The sequence below is a fragment of the Ambystoma mexicanum genome, chromosome 9 (assembly GCF_040938575.1).
Source record: "Ambystoma mexicanum isolate Mex_15411 chromosome 9, UKY_AmexF1_1, whole genome shotgun sequence".
NCBI lineage: Eukaryota > Metazoa > Chordata > Amphibia > Caudata > Ambystomatidae > Ambystoma > Ambystoma mexicanum.
In genome coordinates this window covers 355,149,229-355,172,284 of record NC_090931.1, presented here as the reverse complement: position 1 = coordinate 355,172,284, position 23,056 = coordinate 355,149,229, and the positions used below count along the sequence as shown (strand labels likewise).

Here is a 23,056-nt window from a genome sequence, read left to right as displayed (position 1 = left end):
GTTTCTGTTTTATCACGTTATATTTATAAAAATGTTAGATGCTTGTCAAACTGCATAATCACAAATAATAAATGCTTCTGTTGTGCTGACAGCAGCAATTAGGAAATTAAACTGAGTTCATGGGTGCCAACTTTGATTTTCAGTACAGGGGCAGAAATACCCCCACTTCCACCCTGAATATAATCAAGCGACCAGCCCAACCCGTGCCCTGGTCAAGCGCATTTTAAAGCACTTGTTTATTATAAGGAATTGCAAAAAGTCATACAATTAACAACCAGTTTTTAATACATAACATCTCAGCAATGGTCTCTCACCCTGCTGAGCTACCCTGGTAGCCTTCTAGTGTAAAGCGTGTCTATGGATCCCTTAATGTACTAAAAATCACTGCATTACCAGCAGTATATATGCCAACCCCGCCGATTTAGGCGGGAGTCTCCTGATTTTGAGGTGAAAAATATTGCTATTTTTCCCCGCCTAAAATAACTGTAGCGACAATGCATTCCTATGGGGAAATATGCGTCTCCCGATTTCCCTGCGGAAATCTCCCTCTCAGGTGCATCTGAATGTTGAAGTCACATGTATGGTCAGTATTTTGAGTGCACCACCGTCATGAAAGTGATTTAAAGTGGAATTGATGTACAGTGTTCAGTTTGGAAAGGAGCAGCATGAAAGAAATACATTTCCTTTGAGCAGAGGTCAACTGCAGCTCCCTTGCCTCAGAACTCCGCCCCCTCCTCCAAACTCCGCCCCCACCCCTGCCCATGTGGGATCCCCCCAAAATTGTTTCAATTTCTACCACTGATAAACCATTTCTACCACTGATCAACAGTTTTACTAGAGCAAATCTATAAGAGCTGGGTGTTTGTTTTCAAAGAAACAGAGCTCCATTCGAGCAAACGTCACTGGCTCCAAAAAGTCTTCCTTTCAGAACTCCATCAGACCGCAAGGTGACTGGATCACGAGTTACAAATTAGCGTGTTGGGAACGTCAAGTGGAAGTCACGTGACATGGAAGACACAATGCTGGGTCCGTTGCTCTAACAGTCACAACTGTCCGTTAAGATGTTGTATGATTATCTTGTGCAGGGCGGGAATACAATAGATTCCTGAAGCTATGTGCTGTGATCGGAGCACAACTCGTATGCACCGCAACTTAAGTTTCTCTTGAGAAATGGAAATGCAGGCTGGAATGTTGCGGCAGTACAAAGATGAAATTTGTTCTCTGGAAGAAGAAATCCGACTTCTGACAAAACAGTGCCAAAACCAAGCGGAATCCACTCATCTCACCGACGAACACCTTCAGTTGGTTTTGGGGAGGCTCGCTGCCTCTTCAACAACTTCTCAAAATACCGCCGATCTGAAGGCTGAACTTTCCTATTTGGGAACCGAAGTTGACTACCTAAAGGAGCTCACGGGACTCAGCTTCACAGAATACACCAGGAGAACACTGGAAAGCAATGAAAGTCGATCTCTATTGAAGTACCGGCTCGCAGGGAGCTGCGATGTTCTGCTTTTCCAGCTTGAATTCGAACTTCTACAAGATCTGGAAAAGGGCCGCCTTTCATCCGTTGTTACTAAACTGAACATCATAATGGACAGTGGGGAACAAGCAGATCTCGGGGAGTTTGTCTCCAAGATGGAGGAGAGGAACAATATTTTGCTTTTCTTTCGTACTCTCTCTCTGTTCTCAGAGTTGAGTGGGCATCGCAAAGCGACGTTCCGACGCTTTAAGGGACAGTATCCAGACCTTGTTAGACTCCCAGAAGGATCTTCAGCAAAGCATATGGTCATAAGGACCCCACAGTTACCTGGATGCGAATTACTAATTGTTTGGAATATCCATGTCAACGAAGAAGGGGCTGTGACTTCGGTGCTGGATCTGTTGACTAAAATGCCCAAGCGAGCTCTTGCACTGGATAAGAAGAAGGCTATAGAGCGAGCCCCGGGCTGCTTCAGAACTTTGCTTCAAGTATATGGAATAGAGGCAGCAATAGAACACTTGATAAAAGCATTTACTATGCAAGAATAAACAATTGATCACGGGCGAATGTTTCTACCAATATGCCCCTTTAAATTAGAATGCAAATAGTATTGCAATTGTTCATGCTACCTAATTAAAACGTAGCAACTTTCTTCTGCAACTGTTTTACAATAGTCACTGACTATGAACAGATTTACGTAACCAATCAAAAGCATTTTTTAAATGATGTAAGTAAATTATCATTTTTTCACAATACGAGTCTCCATTTTTGGCATTAAAATATCTTCTTGCGGGAGGGGGTTGTCAGCCCACCTCCACACCGGGTGCCCTGGTGGTTTAAGGAAGCTTTTTCCGATTTGGGAGGCTCAGTGGGGTTGTGATGGATGCAATGTGTGTAGCTAGAAATCAATATGGAGGGAACCAGAGTCGTGTGAAGTTGTAAGGAGCAAGCAATGGGGCGAGACCCCTGGGCACTAGAGTGATTAATGCAGCCTTACATAACCTAGAGCCTAAGTAGTAGAACACCATATGCTCAGCATGGATGCTCTATGAGCTTAATGCAACGTTACCATCTGTTGGCATAGTTCAAAAGTACAACAGGCTATGTTTAAATCATAATAAACTACATTGCATGGTAAAAAAAAGTGGACAGAAGTTTAATTTTCTCGACAGTACGGTACTAGCATGGGTATGCCTATGCATTTCGGACAGAGTACCTCTTTAGGGCAACCTCTGTGCAGACATCAACACAATGTAAAAATGTATACATATCCATACAGTGTAATAAGATCTAGAGGAGCACAACCATGATCGGAAAGAAAAAAAAGAAAGAAATGCATCATTAGGATCTAGCGAGAGGAGTTTAATTTGTAAGAGAAACGTGCTATTCTACCACAATGAGGAGCATTGCACATGATTTCCATAACATTTTAAATTTGTGCTCACTTTGGCTTGTTGTGACATGCGTTTTACTGTCATGCAAAGAAGAAAACACATTTTTACTCCCTTGGAATTGCATTTACTTTCCATGTATAAAAATATGGAATAACATACTTGCGTCAGCAAGGCCTAATCTGGAGCACTGGTGAGAATGTTCACTGTTATGTGTAAACTGCATTTTAAAACCTTATTTCTTCTAGACCTTGCGTTATACATTTTTGAAACCAAAGGTAGAGTAACTAAATCCAAAGTGCCTGGAAAAGGATGTATGATTTTGAGAGCTAGAACAAAAAGCCTATTTCAAATAATGGTACAAGCAGTTAATGCTAGCTTGATGATACAACACATGACTTTATGTACATCTCGAGTTGCTTGTATCCTGTTAAAGGAATAGCGCGCTCAAAAATGTTATTGTCCCGATCGTTCGGGCCAATCCTTATAACCATACGTTGATCGAGTGTAAAAAAAAAAAATTTAAAAAATGTCCTATGCATCTAACCTTAGTTTTCCGCACTTTTACACATGCGAAATCAAGAAGTCGGGCGCAGCCATCTTGTGATAATCTTATCTGTGGATCGATCGCCTTAAGCTCAAGTGCCCTCGCAGCACTAAATCATATCACCCAACCCTGAAGCTGACATCACTATTCCTAGAAATATTCTCCACCTACTTTCATGATGTTAGTGGGCAGCGTAGCCAAACGCGCCCAGTCATCACCTACGTCTTAACGTAAGTTGACGCAGAATCCGGAAATTCAACAATCACATCCTCTCACAGCACAGCGCGTTCTAAATCGGAATTGAAACCACTATTTTTAAAGGAAACATCAATACTCTGCAATTTATAATGTTCTTTTATTTCACAAAAAATGCTCTGTAGATTTCCATTTATGACCAATTTTGGAATGTCCTTGGGTTACAGCATCAAAACTTTATCTTGAGGCACACAGTGTTCCTTTCGGGAGAAGATGCGCATTCGACGCACCTTGATTTACAAGGCTTCGCATCACCTTCTTGCCAGACCACCGTAAATGCTGACAGGTTGCTCCTTGTAGCTGGTACCGCCAAAGGGCATACCGGTCCCGAGCGATTGTCCCACATCAGCGTAATGGACATCCATCCATTTAGGCGTATGTGCCACTGCTGTTTGAAGAAACCGTCACTTGGCATCTGGAAACGATGACATTTGCAGAAAGGAAGAATGTAGCTGTGTAGAACACAGAATAAAAATATATTTCAGTAGCCGTTTGATATAATGGAAGCGTAGGCGTCCCCTGCGGTAAGTACACCTCTTAATTGTCCTTGATTCAGTGTCCAACAGGTTCACGTATTAGGAACAAGACAGGACGCCAGACACCGGGCTCCCCACGCACCTGGAAGCCACCTCCAATCTCTGCTCCCAACATTCACACCACGCACCAACATTCCACCAGAACCCATGGTGACCTCACGGAGTCATGCGCAACAAACACGCGCCATTATGCCACATCCTCCTCCATTCCGCTTATCAACAAGGAGAATGGAACGTTGACCTCCAATGCTCCATTCACAATTACAAGACCAAACACTCCAACCCTATCACTAAGTGGCCAACTAGGCAATAGACATGAAGCACAAAGGAAAAGAGACAACAATCTACATCGAACAAAAATCGGACCACAATACTGCCGAAAAACCCACCACACGGTAGCTAAAACTGTAATACAGTTTCCTACAACCGACAGGATCCACCACGTTGTCCCACTAGTAGCCTCACCCCACACTTTATCCAAACCACAAAACAAATACAGGGATCGAACTCACCAAACTGGAGAAAAGGGCCCAGAAATATCCCACCAACCTATCCCGGACCAACAGGAACCCTCGAGGACAAAAACAAAGCACCACCACTGATCTTGAGCTCCCCCTCAACGCCCCAAGCCTGCCACACCTGGGCACTCCACAAGACATTACGGGCACTGACCTATCCAACCAAAACGCAAGAGCACAGACTCCTTCCGCCCTGGTCTGCACCCCAGGGCCTTAGGCCTGCCACACCTAAGCGCAAACCAGCTCGCCACGAGCACATCCAGCACACTCGACCACGTCAGCCCGGGAACGTTACACCAATACACTAAACCACCCAAAATACCTACAAGACAACACGCATCCAAAACACACATCCACACACGCTACCAGGCAGTATGCTATGAACACACCACAGATCCAATCGAAAAAAAAACCTATTGCTTAGCAAAATCACCACTGTTGACAAACCTCCCTTGCCAATAATAAAACCGTTCACCAACGCAATCTTACCAACAACCATCCCAATGAACAAACCAAAAGTTACACTCCCAATACACTTTGAGTGACATACCCACCAGCCACCCACAAATCCAGGAAACACACCGACCACCCACTGATCTATACCCAACACCCCCAAGAGTGCAATAAGAACCAACACAACATTTTAAACCACACCACTAACCGGCCAAAACCATGCTCCAGCTAATCCTAGCAATGAGACTGACCCCACTGTGCGGCACACTCTATTCGCGCCCACAGGCACCAACATTCATCAGCACACCCCCAATATGCATGAAAAGATGAATGCAAACATATTCAAAATTGATTACAAGTGGGTACTAACCCCCTCGGCCCACAGGTCCAAATATACCCAGCACGTGAAACACCCCCACCCACAAGTTCACGTAGAATCCGTAAGAGGAACACTGTCCTCAATGTTCCGTGAAACAAATAGGAACGCCATCAATGTTCCACCAACATTTTCAAGATTTGGATGCATATTTAGGCACTCTGGCTCCTTTTTGAAAACCCTGAAATGTTCAGTTAAAATTGCCTCTTAAACCCCCACCAGAAATGCAGATGCCCACTGTTTCATTTTATATATTTTTCCGTTTCGACGTACCGCTCCGTTTGGAACCTTGAACATATCACCAAATACTATACACTCCCTAATGAACTGTTAGGAAACGTGGTACTGAGTGCTTGGTTTCTGGCACCTCTAAAAAGGTCAGTGCAAATATTTAAATGGCACGTACATTGCGTGTTAAATCCCCTTCCTCCTTTGGATCGCGGTTGCAGGCTCAGCGTTTCTTCTTGACTGCCAGAACATGTATCCTGCAACGTTGTAGGTTTCCATGGCGACTGGATCGTGGTCGTCATCCACAATGTTTCCCTCACGTACAGCGTTGTTGTCTGTCATGTGATCATCAACACTTAAGGGGTCCCTCAACTGTGCTGCGACGCTCCAAATTGAGTGTTACGTTCCTGTCTCGACTGTGTCTGTGTCATTACCGAACGAGTATGCCGAGTATCGGGATGTATTCGATCCCAAAGGCGCAGAGGCGTTATCCCCACACAGACCGTATGACTGTCCGATCGACCTTGTGACAGGGGCCAAAGTACCTGTCGGCAGGGTTTATTCATTGACTGTCAAGGAAGATGCTCTACTGAAGGAGTATATCGAAAAGTCACTGAAGTCCAGTTTTATCCGGTCCTCTAGGTCACCTGCCGCCTCCCCTATGTTTTTTGTACCCAAGAAGAAGGGCGATCTAAGGCCCTGTATTGACTATCAGGAGTTAAATGCCATCACGACCGGAATCAATATCCCATACCTCTGATTTCTGTTCTTCTTGACAGGTTGGGGTCTTCCGAGATTTTCACAAACTCGACTTTCGCAGTGCTTACAATCGTGTCAGGATTCACGGGGGTCATGAGTGGAAAACGGCATTCAAGACTCGGTACAGTCTTTTCGAGTATTGCGTAATGCCGTTCGGCCTCTGCAATGCCCCGCCATATTCCACCACTTCATCAACGACGTGTTCAAGGACATGTTGGATGTCTATCTGGTAATTTATTTGGACAATATCCTCATGTATTCGCTTAGTTTGGAGGACCACATCCAACATGTCTTGTCGGTTTTGCAAATGTTAAGGGATAACTGCCTATATGTTAAACCCGAGAAGTGTGTGTTTCATGTCACCTCGGTGGAGTTCTTGGGGTACATCATCACCAACCGAGGGATTCTTATGAGCGACTCCAAGGTCAAGGCAGTACTGACCTGTCGGTGCCACAGGCTTTGAAAGTGCTACAATCCTTTTTAGGATTTTCACATTTCTACCGGCTCTATTTGTTTGTTTTCCACTATTGTGGCCCCGTTGACCGCATTGACCAGTAGCAAGACACGCTTTGTGTGGACTCCGGCAGCTCAATCAGACTTCGACCTCTTGAAGAAGGCGTTCACAACGGCTCTGGTCTTGAAACACCCTGATCTATCTTTTGTGGTAGAGGCCGATGCCTCGAACGTCGCGGTTGGTGCGTTTTGTCTCAGACATGCCAAGATACGGGTAACCTCCATCCGGTAGCTTTTCATTCCCGAAAGCTCACTACCTATGAGAGGAACTATTCCATCATGGAGAAGGAACTTCTGGCAGTACGTGAAGCATTCCTGGTTTGGCGCCACCATTTGCTGATTGATTGCCAGAACACATATCCTGGAACATTGTAGGTTGCCATGGCGACTGGATCATTGTCAACAACGTTTCCCTCACATATGGCGTTGTTGTCTGTCACGTGATCATCAACACTTAAGGGATCCCGATACAGTGCCGCAGCGCTTGTCATTGAGTGTTACGTTCCTGTCTCGATTTAGCGTTTTTTGATATCTTGACTTCGGATTTGCTATTGTGGATTCTGCTCTGCCCGACCCTCTACTGTTAATGTTACTGCCCGCTTGGTTTTCAACTTCTGGCCTGTTTTTGGATTGTTCTCTGTCTGCCGTTTGTGTTTCTGCTTCTCCCCGCACGTTGCTAAATCTAACTCCTCCTCCAGTACTACAGTTGTCTTGTCCTAACCTGTTTTGATGCTACAAACATTGCAGGTATTGCTACACCTTGCATCCGTGGACTACCATCATCCATACTTGCACTCTGGATAAAGTGGGCATTACCAGGAACAACTACCCTACATCATCCTTAGTACTGCTGCCTATATGGTAACTTTCTGGGAGTTCTCCTACACCGCTATCAAAAGGTTGACACCATTCAATCTTCTGGTCTACCATTGGAATCCTCACCTTTTTTAGGTGTCCTCATGTCGTCGCGTCCGCTGGTCCTATGAGGACTAGAGACCGACCACCTTAGGGCTAGGTGTCCTCGTGCCGTCGGTTTCTGTGGATCTGTGGGAACTAGAGACTGGCCACGATTAGTATGCACTTGGATTCTTTCACGATACTGGTGCCCTGGTGGACTAGAAGTGCATTGGCTTACATCACCTGGACAGTGGAGACGATTTGGGGTCCTGTCTACTTTTTCTTGATTGTATGCTAGTATCCACGTTCAAGCACAGGTACTGCGTTGTGCTTGCGGGTACGGAGTTTGGTCTTGCCGGGATTCCTGCTTCCATCACGTCCACTGGCTTCCATCTTCTGGACAATACATCTCCCAGTGTGTACGACATTTGTCTTCACCTAGGAGACCTATTGCCTTGAGGAATTCTACGGCTACATGACTCGTGCAAGGCTGGCCGGATTCCTAACATGAACCCCATAAAATGCCGAACAAATAAATTCCTAAATTGTTAGGACCTGCTCCTGATGGTAGAATTTTCTCCTTTCGCTGGACCGCATTGAGCTGACACTTTGATGTCCAGACCGCCATCACCGCCACTTGGAACATGCTGGACGTCAAAGCGTGTCATCGCATGCGCCGTCACTTCAACTGCGCTGCGCGCAGGACAACGGTTGCATGCACACCAACGGTCATACCTGTGAGCTGGTGCTGATGCCTTCCCCTTCACTGACGTCACCAGTCCTCCAGCCAGCACCATAGAAACATGAGGGTTGTCCATGGACTTCACTGTACACCCCGATCAGAAGGCAAAGCCACAATGCCATCACTGGAAGCGTACTCCTCTGAAGCGTCGCACACCTCCATGCCGCACCCTTCTCTATCTCCCTGCTGCGTGGCCAACAAATCACGGTGTCTCCAAGGCCTGTGCTCCAGCTTTTGCGCACCTCCCTTCTCAGCCATGCCGTGTCGAGCCGACTCCCAGGACATACTGGGCTCCTCCGGCAATGAAACTTGGCCAACAACGGACCTTGCCGAGTTCACCTATTCCACGTCCTCCGGCACTTCTCCCCTTCTCCGGGGCATACACGGAAGTGGAAACACAAACACACTACTCGACCTGCTTGGCCCCTCTCCTTTTCGTGGCCACCGCTGCACTCACTCAGTCGCCACTTTGCCAAACCAGGCAACCTGTTCCAGGCCACCTCCGCCTCAGCTTGGCCACCAATTACCTTAGCTGGCTGCCGCACCTTTAATTGGCCACTACTTCTGTAAGCCGGCAACTAACACCTTTTCTTGGCCGTCGCACCATTACTTGGCCACCTGTCTCTTTATGCTGACAAACTCTGTCCTGTGTCCTGGGGTGTAGGGAATAACACGAGGGGCGGTGTCCGGTACCAGCAGTACCCCCCACAGCAGCGATGACACTCATGCCGTCCTTTACCAAAACTTGTCCCCAGTGATATAATGGAAGCGCAGGCGTCCCCTGCGGTAAGTACACCTCTTTATTGTGCTGGTTCAGTCTCCAACAGGTTCACGTAGTAGGAACAAGACACAAGACAGGACGCCAGAGACCGGGCTCCCCAAACCCCTTGAAGCCACCTCCAATCTCTGCTCTCAATGATCAACTCCAAACGGTCACACCACGCACCAACATTCCACCAGAACCCACGGTGACCTCGCGGAGTCACGCGCAACACACACACACCATTATGACACCGTTCTTTATTCAAATGTATCCATTTACACTTTAATTCTGCACCGGGTGAAACCTAATGACCAACACAATCCACAAACAATGTAAACACACAGAAAACATTGGGGAAAGTTGGAGTCTACGATGTGCTTGAGAGGATAGCGCTGTGGAGTATGTTTAGATCCCAATGGGATACGGAAGCTGACGGAAAATTCGAACAACACATAGACGGCATTATAACGGAATATTAGCAACGAACCTGGGGTTGGTGGAACCTGGAGGAACCCAGACGTGGACTCCATGCTCACTGTGCTCAGAGAGGCATAGCTCCACCTCACCGATGAGGCACAACAAGGCAGAAACACGTGTATGGGGTTGCTGTAGGTACTCTAGTTGAGAAGGGAATTGCCATAGCATTTCGGTGCTGGACTGCCCATATGCCCGGGATAAAGACAAATATGCAAATGGGTATTTTCCATCTGTGAAAGGTACATTGAGCTAAAGGCGATGGCTGTGGACACGCAAAGTGTCAAAAAAACACACAAGAGTTTATCATGCCATGTTCTTTCTAGAGAGGGGCGTCTGCTACCCAATAATACAACGTTGATAGCACACACTCATATGCCATGGGACGAAGTGGTTTAGATATCACTAGCCTGCATACAGTTTGTATTTGCGTGTCGTCACAATATGCCTCAACCATCAACCCATAACAATGTAATCAAGCTATACTGGTCAGAAAATGAAACCTTTACTTGTTCGTCTACAAACTCGGCTTTAGATATTTGGTATTACCATTCTCACGGCGTAACGCAGTGTCCGCTCAGAACAACGGCTTTCATAGAATGAAAATAAAAGTTCCAATATCAAGTTTTAAAATAGTGAACCTTATCATTTTTTCAGGTATTCCACAACTTCCGTCCTTCAATCCATAGCAAATCCTCCCTTTCTTCCAAGGTCGAACAACAATTGAACCTTCTAAGGAGCGTGTATGGTAAGTTTTGTTTTTGTGAAGGAAAGCCACAAATCAAAAACATACTGTACAAGGTGCGTAGGTGTGAGCTACACACAAGCTACATCAAACAAAGTGACCACTCCATGGAAGCGATTAGCCCGCCGCATGACCAACCTGGCATTTGAAATATGTTCGAAAAATAAACAAATTTTCTGCTGGCATCCACCAATGCCGCGCTATCGTGAATACTTTTTTAGCCATCAATACTGCTAGTCATTTCGTTTATTTTGGAAAACAGTTACAGTTAGGGTAAGTAAAACAGATAACGAGGAAACCATTTTCAAATAGGCCCAATGACATTTCTCTACTAGCCCCGAAAATCAATCTCTCTTTGTACAAATGCAACTCTCCCATCCCCAGCTCCTAGCTCAGCCAGCCCACCCCATGTCCTCGCCACATCTGCGTGTGCCCTGTTCTTGCAGAGGAATGTGTTCTGCGGATAACGTGAGACACTGACAAGTCATAAATCCAAGTGCCCATTCATCTCCACTGAACTTCCCGTGCACTAACAACTTACACCCCACCCGGCCTGAGCCCACCAGCTCAGACCCCGCAGTTCCTTTCATACTGATATCCATCTGAGCCTCCTGTGCCCTGATAGTCAAGGAGCCACAAGAGCGGGGCGAAAGCGGGAGGGGGCTAAACACTGAGTTATACTATAGCCACCTATGTCGAGCTTTACAGACACCAAGCAACCACAGACATGCATGTTATCGTTCGAGATATAAATTAATGAATCATAAACCGGATTAAATGTGCATGTCTTAATCCTTTTAATAGCTTTGATATTCAAGTTTTATAGCATTCCATTGTTCATGTATGAACACTGCTGCAAATAATTTACACCGGGAAGTCAACTGTTCAATGAGATCCGCTTTTGGTGGACAGGGCTCATTTGCAATGTATGTGTCCTAGGATCAAAATTAGCATCCATTCCATGAGTATGCATGGCCAACACAGTCAAAGTGAGATCTTTCACAAAATCAAATTCCATTTCTTGTTATATTGGCTTGGCCACCCCTTTTTTGCTTCGTTTTGCAAAGGCCATTGTGTAACGAAGCATCCCAAAGTTTCCTGCAGTTCTCGATTGTTCTCTATGAAGATTCTCGGTATGCGCTAATAAGGCGACTGATGTTCGAGCTTGCATCACGTCTATGCCGAAATGCAACCTCTTGGGCCTGTACTTTAGGAACATATTGTGGATCACCTCCAAATCTCTAGTGTGACAGAATTCTGTGAGTCCCTTTGGGTCTCTTGAAAGAGTTTTTATCAAACACAATCTTCTCAAGAGCTTTGTGTGTAGGTGAAGATGGAACCAACCACTTCTTCTTGCGTTCCTGCTCCTCCGATAAAGGTCCGGTGAAAATGTTGGTTTTCTGTCCATGAGTGAACGTTGGAACAGTGGTGCATCAATGAGTGCCATTTTTCAAGTAGAATTTCCTCAGACCCATCACAAGTTTTGGAGTTCCACCAAAGATGTTTGCTGAAAGGCTTAGGCCACTGTAAAATATTTTCAGAACCCTTCTTTTTACCAGCAGCTGTAATTTTTTGATTGACTGATTTGGCAACGTGCCATACATCAAATTGATGACAAATGTTTGGAAACTGCTCTCGCATGGCCTTGGCTATTGAGACATGTCTGTCAGTAGCTATGAGGTCTATTTGCATTCCCCTCGATTGAAGATGTTCGAGGGATTTTATGAAACCATGTTTCTCCATGGCCACAGAGGATTTACATTGGGACACCTGCACGATTTCTGAACTCACAATTATTTTAGTTTCCATGTCTTGAAAGTGGTATGTGCAGAACTTTGCTGAAATTCCTGGGCTGTCAGACTGTCTGCCACCAGCTAGCCTGAACCGTTTGCCAGAGAATGTGTTTTCAATTGACATTTGTTCAATTTTCCAGGCTTGACTAATAGCAGGGAATAAGAATTCTCTTTGATATTTGTAGTACTGCGTTTTAGCAAGGAACTGAACTTCCACAAATGGACAGAAACTGGGCAACTTGCTAAACGTCGAGCCACTGAAAAGTAAAGCTGCTGAACACAGTAGATTTCCTGCTGGCACTTTGCCCACCATCGATTGAGTGGACCATGAAAATGTATCATGGAGGTGGACACAGGTGGCTTGGATTTTCAGGTTAGTGCCTAGTAATACAAGAGTCACATTCACACACAAGCTACATCAAACAAAGTGACCACTCCATGGAAGCGATTAGCCCGCCGCATGACCAACCTGGCATTTGAAATATGTTCGAAAAATAAACAAATTTTCTGCTGGCATCCACCAATGCCGCGCTATCGTGAATACTTTTTTAGCCATCAATACTGCTAGTCATTTCGTTTATTTTGGAAAACAGTTACAGTTAGGGTAAGTAAAACAGATAACGAGGAAACCATTTTCAAATAGGCCCAATGACATTTCTCTACTAGCCCCGAAAATCAATCTCTCTTTGTACAAATGCAACTCTCCCATCCCCAGCTCCTAGCTCAGCCAGCCCACCCCATGTCCTCGCCACGTCTGCGTGTGCCCTGTTCTTGCAGAGGAATGTGTTCTGCGGATAACGTGAGACACTGACAAGTCATAAATCCAAGTGCCCATTCATCTCCACTGAACTTCCCGTGCACTAACAACTTACACCCCACCCGGCCTGAGCCCACCAGCTCAGACCCCGCAGTTCCTTTCATACTGATATCCATCTGAGCCTCCTGTGCCCTGATAGTCAAGGAGCCACAAGAGCGGGGCGAAAGCGGGAGGGGGCTAAACACTGAGTTATACTATAGCCACCTATGTCGAGCTTTACAGACACCAAGCAACCACAGACATGCATGTTATCGTTCGAGATATAAATTAATGAATCATAAACCGGATTAAATGTGCATGTCTTAATCCTTTTAATAGCTTTGATATTCAAGTTTTATAGCATTCCATTGTTCATGTATGAACACTGCTGCAAATAATTTACACCGGGAAGTCAACTGTTCAATGAGATCCGCTTTTGGTGGACAGGGCTCATTTGCAATGTATGTGTCCTAGGATCAAAATTAGCATCCATTCCATGAGTATGCATGGCCAACACAGTCAAAGTGAGATCTTTCACAAAATCAAATTCCATTTCTTGTTATATTGGCTTGGCCACCCCTTTTTTGCTTCGTTTTGCAAAGGCCATTGTGTAACGAAGCATCCCAAAGTTTCCTGCAGTTCTCGATTGTTCTCTATGAAGATTCTCGGTATGCGCTAATAAGGCGACTGATGTTCGAGCTTGCATCACGTCTATGCCGAAATGCAACCTCTTGGGCCTGTACTTTAGGAACATATTGTGGATCACCTCCAAATCTCTAGTGTGACAGAATTCTGTGAGTCCCTTTGGGTCTCTTGAAAGAGTTTTTATCAAACACAATCTTCTCAAGAGCTTTGTGTGTAGGTGAAGATGGAACCAACCACTTCTTCTTGCGTTCCTGCTCCTCCGATAAAGGTCCGGTGAAAATGTTGGTTTTCTGTCCATGAGTGAACGTTGGAACAGTGGTGCATCAATGAGTGCCATTTTTCAAGTAGAATTTCCTCAGACCCATCACAAGTTTTGGAGTTCCACCAAAGATGTTTGCTGAAAGGCTTAGGCCACTGTAAAATATTTTCAGAACCCTTCTTTTTACCAGCAGCTGTAATTTTTTGATTGACTGATTTGGCAACGTGCCATACATCAAATTGATGACAAATGTTTGGAAACTGCTCTCGCATGGCCTTGGCTATTGAGACATGTCTGTCAGTAGCTATGAGGTCTATTTGCATTCCCCTCGATTGAAGATGTTCGAGGGATTTTATGAAACCATGTTTCTCCATGGCCACAGAGGATTTACATTGGGACACCTGCACGATTTCTGAACTCACAATTATTTTAGTTTCCATGTCTTGAAAGTGGTATGTGCAGAACTTTGCTGAAAATCCTGGGCTGTCAGACTGTCTGCCACCAGCTAGCCTGAACCGTTTGCCAGAGAATGTGTTTTCAATTGACATTTGTTCAATTTTCCAGGCTTGACTAATAGCAGGGAATAAGAATTCTCTTTGATATTTGTAGTACTGCGTTTTAGCAAGGAACTGAACTTCCACAAATGGACAGAAACTGGGCAACTTGCTAAACGTCGAGCCACTGAAAAGTAAAGCTGCTGAACACAGTAGATTTCCTGCTGGCACTTTGCCCACCATCGATTGAGCGGACCATGAAAATGTATCATGGAGGTGGACACAGGTGGCTTGGATTTTCAGGTTAGTGCCTAGTAATACAAGAGTCACATTCACCAATGGCTGCCCGCATATTTTCTCCCTCACTGGATGGACACATTTCAGCATCAGTATAATCTCTACCAGACAGCTGTCGAATACAATATATTTGTGCTCCTTTATTAGCCAATTGTCTTGCATGAATGTGGTTTGTGACTCAACTGTGTTGGACAAATCGCCCAAACTAGACAAACTGTAGTTGAGATCTTTGGCAAGTTCCTCGATCAATTGCATTGAAGCTTCAGTCTCTGTTAGTTCAGCTTGTGTTATTTACACACGAATTGGAGAAACCATCAACGTTGAATGTTTATTGGGTGGACCTTTTTTTGCGGGTGTAGATTGTGTCAAGTGGTCAGTGAGGAATTCCAAAGCGTCTTCATTATATTCAGTTTCATCTTGTCGATTTCTCACATTGTAGCAATGGTCCAAGAATACTTTGCTGGCTTCGCCGGTCACGTTGCATTCGGTTTCAGGCCATTGGGCATAAGCATCATGAGTCTGCTTATTGACTGGACCACGCTGCGCCTTAAATAGTAGTTGATCCATGGTGAAATCTGTTTGCAAGCGACAGCTTTGGTTTCATTTGTTGTCTGTGTCTTTATACATCTTTTCCTTCTGGGCCTCTAGGAGATGGGTTGTAAAAACATGTTCAATGTATAGCACACATACAGTAGATAGCACTTTAAATACAAAAACATGTTATGAAGAAAACACCAGCCCAAAACACTTCTAAAAAATGAAATTGTTTGTTAGTTACCCTTGTTTTCTTGATTTTCTGTGAAACCGTGGGCTTCTCTGTAACGACCTCACCAGCAAGCTGATCGACCACCTCTGATCCATGTCCCTCCTTTTCTAATTCCACACCTTGTGTAAATTCCTTGAATAGAATATTCAGTAAAAAGTCAATCGTATTGGAAATTAAAATCTTTCACTTTCAGACATGGCTTTCACAGATACCCTCGCAAACAGTGTACGTCATTTAGTCAAAATATACATTTCGAATTTCACCTGATTGATGGCAAGTGTACTTGATCTGAAATCACTGTGCAAAACATACTTGGCCTCATTACGACCCAGGCGGTAAGGGGTTTACGGCAGCGTAAACAGCGCCGACCCTTACCACCTGATTCCGAGGTCCCTTAGCGCCATGGAGGATTTAACACCTGCTTTTAGCAGGTGTTAAAATCCATGGCGCTAAGGGACCTTGTTGTTAATTACGCCACCGTAATTTACGGTGGCGTAATTAACGCCTTCCCCACTCCCATTATGCCCTATGGGGCAAAAATGGGAATGGGGAAGGGTAAATGGGGATTGGGGACTTACCGCCCCGCCAACCTCGGAATGGGGCGGTAAGTCCGCCAACCACCATGGCGTAAACGTAGTTTACGCCATGGTGGTAAAGGTACGACCCAGGCGGTAACTTACCGCCTGGGTCGTAATGAGGCCCACTGATTCCAATGTTGCCCTCAAACATTTTACAATGTATTCTGCATTAGGGAGGAAGGGTAACGTTAGAACTGAAATCGGAATAGTTTGAAACACTGCACGTTTATATGAATGTCACTGTCTAATAGTATCCTATGTAGGATTTACTTTATTTAATTCAAGGTAACTGCAAGTACGAATACCTCATACTCTTGACCAGCTGCAAAGGACGATCTAATTGTAGTTGAAGTACCATCATCCCCCTGTAACACAATACCTGTTTTAGTACGGATGAAAACAGCGAAACGGAACAGAGACAATGGGATGCAGACAACGGTACATATAAAGAGAAACCCAAAAATGACACCTATTGTAAACAACCTACAGGATACATAAACAATTTCATATTATTTGAAATTCCAAACATAATACACTCTCCTAACTGAAAAGTGAAATAAAATTACCTGATAGGCACTTGAAGTTGTTGTTGACTCGTGAAAATAAATGGATGCCCAATCTTGCTCATTCATTTTCAGTGCATTTTCATGAAGTGGTAAAAGGAAAAATGAGATTTCCATTAGATATGTTGGAAAATGCAAGTGTCGAGAATACAAACCTCTGCAAGTCTGTAAAGCTCACCATTGGTATACTGGACATGTCAGTGGTTTCTTCACTTGCGAGGGTCTGTGCTTCTGTCAGTATGCTTTCCTAAACAAATTGACATGTCAAGCAAACGATTACGAAAACATTATGCTTCTTGTGAAGGGCACTATGGCATTATTTTCCACTGTCATAACTACTTAATTTGAGTCTCCATAAACCAGGGACAGATGTGTAGTAAAATGTGCTATAGTTAAAATCTAATACAATCTGGTAAATATGCAAACTTTAGTAAGACACGTTTACACCGAAAGCACCAATCCGTTCATGGAGTTACCTGTTCAGTACGCCTACAACTAATTCATCATCCGGGACTCACCAGAGGCAGCGTGTACATCAATAGAGTTGGAATTGCATTTGGAAGCAATATACGAAACATTCTGGGTTGACCCTTTTTTGTGTTCGTCGATTGGTCGTACACATCCTGGGTAAAGTGCAGGCTGCAGATGCAGAATCGATTGGCTCTCAAGTCTCCCAAGACAGCCTGGGCTCTACTTTCAATCTCATCCACCGCAAAACCACAATGTCGAACCCATTTTCTTATTAAATCAATATCCTTCAGGATAGTATGCAGGATTGTGCCCTGACCTTTGACATGGCTCCTAGAACGGCAACCCAAAACCATACAAGCAGGCATTCTTGAAAAATCAATAAGATCTCTATAAAAAAAAGTATAAATAATTTAAAAAAAATTGTACTGAATGCATGAGATTGATGGAATGATATCACAGTTTTCTATGCAATCACAGTTTTCTATGTAATGTTTGTTTGGTCAAAGAAGGAAAACCTGTATAGCATAGTCGAATACTACATACATACAGAATTGACATACATACAGGGCCTCATTACGAGTATGGAGGTAGCTATGCCCTTAACAAGGGGATGGCTGCCTCCATACCGGGTTCCAGGACCGGGTTCCTTAAATGAGGAATTACCGGGTCATTCCAATCTTGGAGGACCCGGTAATTCCTCATTGAAAAAACCCAACCCCATTCCTATTTGAGCCCCCATAGGGCTCAATGGGAATGGGTAGGGAGCTAATAACGGGCCCGTTATTAACGGGCCCGTTATTAGCTCCTTGGTCCCCTTGCGGGACCCGCTAAGGACGTCTGGTCTGACCAGACGTTCTGAGCGGGTCCCGCAAGGGGACCTCATAATAGGGCGTCCCGTAATAAACGGTGCCGGTCCCGTACCAGCACCCTTCATTACAGGAGCGCCAGGGTCAGAATGAGGCCCACAGAATTGATTGATATGACGCAAATCATAAAGTGTTACTCGTCCGTTGAATGTACTTTCATGCATCAAAAGGAAACATGCATATAGACATGGTCCAAGAAAGATGTGATTCTATTACAATTTACAATGATGAAATTTACTATATGTCGAGATCAGAACGCTTGAAACATTAGACAATGGTAAAGTCATTGAGATGAATGAACATTACACTACTGGGTACATTTGGTCGAAATAGATAGAAATTTTGAGATCAGAAAGAGATGAATATAGTGAAGTTAATAGGTGACATGCCCTTACCTTGACTAACAAACAATTAAATTCAGCAAGCAGGGGAGTTAGTAGTAGGAGAACAGGTAGCACGATCAAGAGTTGACTTCCAGTGCTCAACGATGTTCAGATGTAGCACGATTAAGAGTTAGTTAACTTCCAGTGCTCAGAGATGCTCTCCGGATAAATATCAAAGGAGTTTATAAACGATTAGAAAAGTAGATGTATATGTGAATGTGTGACATGTTTCTGGGGGAGCATGGAGACAGTGGGTCTGGGGAGGCCATGTGAACAATGGCCCCTGTGCGGAAGATACCTTTGAAGTGTACATGGTGTTTGGCACCTTGTCCGTTCCCACCCTGCCAGCCCCCCTGGGAGGGCACGGCGACAGGTGCGAACTGCCATTGATAGTGGAGAGGGGATGGATGAGCAAGAGGTGTGCAGAAAAGGGTGAAAACTGCTGAAGGGAGACACCCTTATGTGGATTGCAGGGGTGTGGTCTGCTTCAGGGCAGGCTGAAGACACTGGGCCTGCGGAGGACATGTGAACAATGACCCCTGTACAGAAGATACCTTTGAAGTGTATATGGTGTTTGGCACCTTGTCCGTTCCCACCCTGCCAGCCCCCTTGGGAGGGCATGGCCACAGGTGCAAACTGCCATTGATATTGGAGGGGGATGGGTGGGCAAGAGGTGTGCAGACAAGGCCCAGAACACTTCTGAAGGGAGACACACTTATGTGGATTGCAGGGGCGCGGTCTGCTTCAGTGCTTCAGGGGAGGCTGGAGACACTGGGTCTGGGGAGGCCATGTGAACAATGACCCCTGTCAGAAGATACCTTTGAATTGTACATGGTGTTTGGCACCTTTGAAAGGGGCCCCTAGGGGACCCTGATGTCTATGGAAACAAGGCGAGTCACCACACACGATAGAGACGCCAGACACGAGGTTGTATTCCCAAAGCTAGGGTTTTATTTCAAAGCAAAAGTCTCAGTTGGCCAACTCGGTCTCGACGCCCCGCGACGTGTATCTCTAGACCTTGTGGGACCCAAGAGAGCGAATTACGTACATCAGTTACATATATACAAAATGCATATCAAACAATCAGCTATGTCATGGTTAACACCCCTTTTAATTGGGTTTCTTTGAACTTGGTGTGACGATGGACATCTCCGGCCACTGTGACACCTTCAAACATCTATTCTAGTAACAATTTGCAATTTGTGAGTGTGTAGGCATCTTTTGGTTATTGAATAGAACATGGCGCTTCTGTTCTTGGAAGCAAGGTACATGCGGAGGGGGTTACATTCCGGACCTTGCTATGTATCAGGTGCTATTCGCGTCCTCGGAGCCAACATGCTCTTAGCGGGCTCAGCAAAGGGGGCCACTAGAAAAGCATAATTCAAGCCTTTAGTGGTATTATTCTAACATGTTCTACCATATAACGAGACTGGCTGGCAGCTGTGAAATGATTAAATGCACTGCGGCTCTGCTTCAAGGCTACATTAAGGAGGGAGCCGGGCATTCTTCCTGGCGCTGCCTACGTTTGTGTTTCAGCGAAACTCTTGTTATCCTCTCGGCCCTGTGGCCTTGTCCTTTTCATATACAGACAGCATTGTTCCTCAGTGAAGCAGTGTCAGCGAAAAATATACTGCGAAGCAATAGGAACAGAAAACAATGAGCAATGGTTAGAAAACAAAATGGCGATTCTTGTTACATCAAAATGGCTGCTCATTAGAACACTCGAAAACCTATATTCTGTTGTATCGTCGTATCGTGCATGAGACGGTTGGCCCACGGCCACCAAAATACGTTTTTGCGGTCTCGAATTAGATTTCTAGACTGACAAACCCTCCTTTGGCCGTATGCCAAACGTCTCATCTATTTATTGAAACCTCCTCTAGTGAAGATGAATCTGAAGTGCTTATGTCTGAATCTCGCATGCTATCGTGGTCATCATTGCCTTCAGTAATATCTATTGCCATCAACTCTTTCATTACTCTCATCTCATTTGGGTCTGGGCTGGTTCGATCATGAGGTTGTTTTTTCTTTGTTATCATTTGCATGCATCCTTCCGTACATCCCTCAGTTACCTCTGCACAAACTATGGGTTAACAATGTATACAACAACAACACACTAGGAATATTCCGAACACCACTACTAGTATCGAGATCAGCTTCCATCCCCAAGATCGTAGTATTCCCCAAAACCAAGATCCTATTTCCCAGCTCCCTTCTCCCGTGGGGAGTTCAGATCTTAGAACGTGCATTTTCTTTATTGCTTCAAAGATCGTGGGGGAATAGTCATCGACATAAACGCAACATGCTGATCCCACTATTTTGCAAATTCCCCCACGGTCAACCAGGATTACATCGAGAGCCATTCTATTTTGCAGCGTCATTAACCTGATTCCTCTTTCTTCCAACGTCATGTTGAATAATATATCTGTTGTTGTGTTTATTGTATTCTTTAGGATTCTGGACAATTGCCTTATATTATAGTTCACTATCTGTCCAAAGAATGGAACGAATGATTTTGCTACATCAGTTGCTATTAAAACACTGTCGTCAGTCCTTTTGACTCTAGTTCTGGATAATTTGGCCATGGCTGCTGTTTCCAAGAGGAATACTCCTGGGAACAATAGCCCCAGATAACATGTACTTCCCCAGTTTCTGGGCAACCAAGGGTATGCTTTCTCTCCACATATAAAATAAACTGGATCACCTACGTATACTGGTTCTATTTCCCATTTTAGTACCACCGTATTCATACAACCAGTATATGTTCCGACCAAAAAAGATCCTTTCTTTTTCAGGCAAAACGGGACAGTTCTTGGGCTATAATTCACTGTATCAGATGGGGGAATTGCATCTTTGTTCCCTTCTGTTCTTACACGAAACGTCATTACAGATGTTTTTTCTGGCGGGGACAATCTATCTCGTCTATTTTGTCGTGTTATTTTACGTGTGCTTTTCCGCGTGGGCTCTGGGGCTATTACTTGTGCTTTATGGAAAATGGAACAACCCACAGGCTTCATTATTATCTCCTCAAACTCATTCATGTTGGTTCTGTCTAATTGACCCGTACTACTCTCATTCCATTTCCCATAGAACATTGCACCTAAAGATGCACTACATGCAGAACGTAATGGTAACGGCTGCACATACCACCCCATTCCTTTCCCAGCATGCTGTGGTAAATGAGCACATACCCAGCAGTTTGTTTTCTTCAGGATTGCATGTGTCATGTTCATGATTAATAATAATGTATTATTCCCAAAACCTTCCCTATGTTTTTCTTCCATTGGGGGTAGGGTATAAGTGATCACCTGAACCGGGCTTTCAGTAGTGGATATATTAATTATTGGCAAAAACATTTCTAATGGGTGTATTGTTTCTACCCACCATAATATTAGGGCTGTTGAGATTGGTGCTACCACGCTCATAAAGCACATCATTATCGTTAGTGTCAGCATACAATTTGTTTTACCATGCGTTTTTCTTAAAGTTATAGGGCCTCATTACACGGAAGGTGGTAATGGTTAACGGCCACCGTTAATGGTAACGGTGACCGTTAACCATTACCGCCTTACTACGAGGTCCCTTAGCGGGTTGGTGCTTTAACGCCTGCTTTTTGCAGGCGTTAAAAACCAACCCGCTAAGGGACCTCGGAGCTAATTACGGCACTGCAAAATTGCGGTGCCATAATTAGCGCCTTCCCCATTCCCATAGAGCCCTATGGGGCAGAAATGGGAATGGGGAAGGGCAATGGCGGAAGGGGGATTTACCGCCCCTCCAACCTTAGAATGGGGCGGTAAATCCCCTTTCCGCCAAGGCGGTGCCGGTATTTTACCGGCATGAGCCATGGCGCTAGTAGCGCCATGGCTCACCGCCTTCCGTGTAATGAGGCCCTATAGTCTTTATAACTGACTCATTTTCAGCAGTGCTGGTGCAGGAGAAGGCTGGAACCGGTCCTGGCATGTTTCTCGTCGTCCTTCTTCTTCCTTATCACAGTTCGTTGTGGATATCTCTCTTCGTCGCGTTTGCTCTGATGTCTATAAATTCAATGAAATTCTCCCGGTTCCGTTTTGCCTGTCCTTTTTTGTTTCAGCCTGGATTCGATTATTCGTTTTTAGGCGAGATCACTTGTCCCTTCTTATACTGCTCAGAGGACCTTTGATCAGTTTTCGCCTCAGTATCATGCGCGCCGAGCTTGTCCGCTCTGGTTCCGGACGCATGTACTGTTAATCAATTATCTCACTTGCCATAGTACCATGTGCGCCCAGCTTGTCCGCTGCAAAACAATTATCAGTAACAATCATGAGAAACGCCACAATTTGTCACAAATCAGGTTCTTTATCTTGGAAGTACTCAACAAAATCAATCCCCATGAAGACTTGGGCCTTCGGCTCAACCAAAGAGAGACTTTTTGGATCGATAGTCTGGGAAGCCTGCATCCCAATGGCCTCAACGAAGAAATGAACTATCA

General features: G+C 44.8%; 1 protein-coding gene across 1 annotated transcript; it reads left to right on the top strand.

The window, feature by feature from the left end:
- The first annotated feature begins 1,005 nt into the window (after positions 1-1,005).
- Positions 1,006-2,233, top strand: CENPP (centromere protein P). Its single transcript, XM_069614780.1, has one exon. It carries the CDS (start codon positions 1,171-1,173, stop codon positions 2,026-2,028), a length of 858 nt encoding a protein of 285 aa, XP_069470881.1. The 5' UTR covers positions 1,006-1,170; the 3' UTR covers positions 2,029-2,233.
- The last annotated feature ends 20,823 nt before the right edge of the window (positions 2,234-23,056 follow it).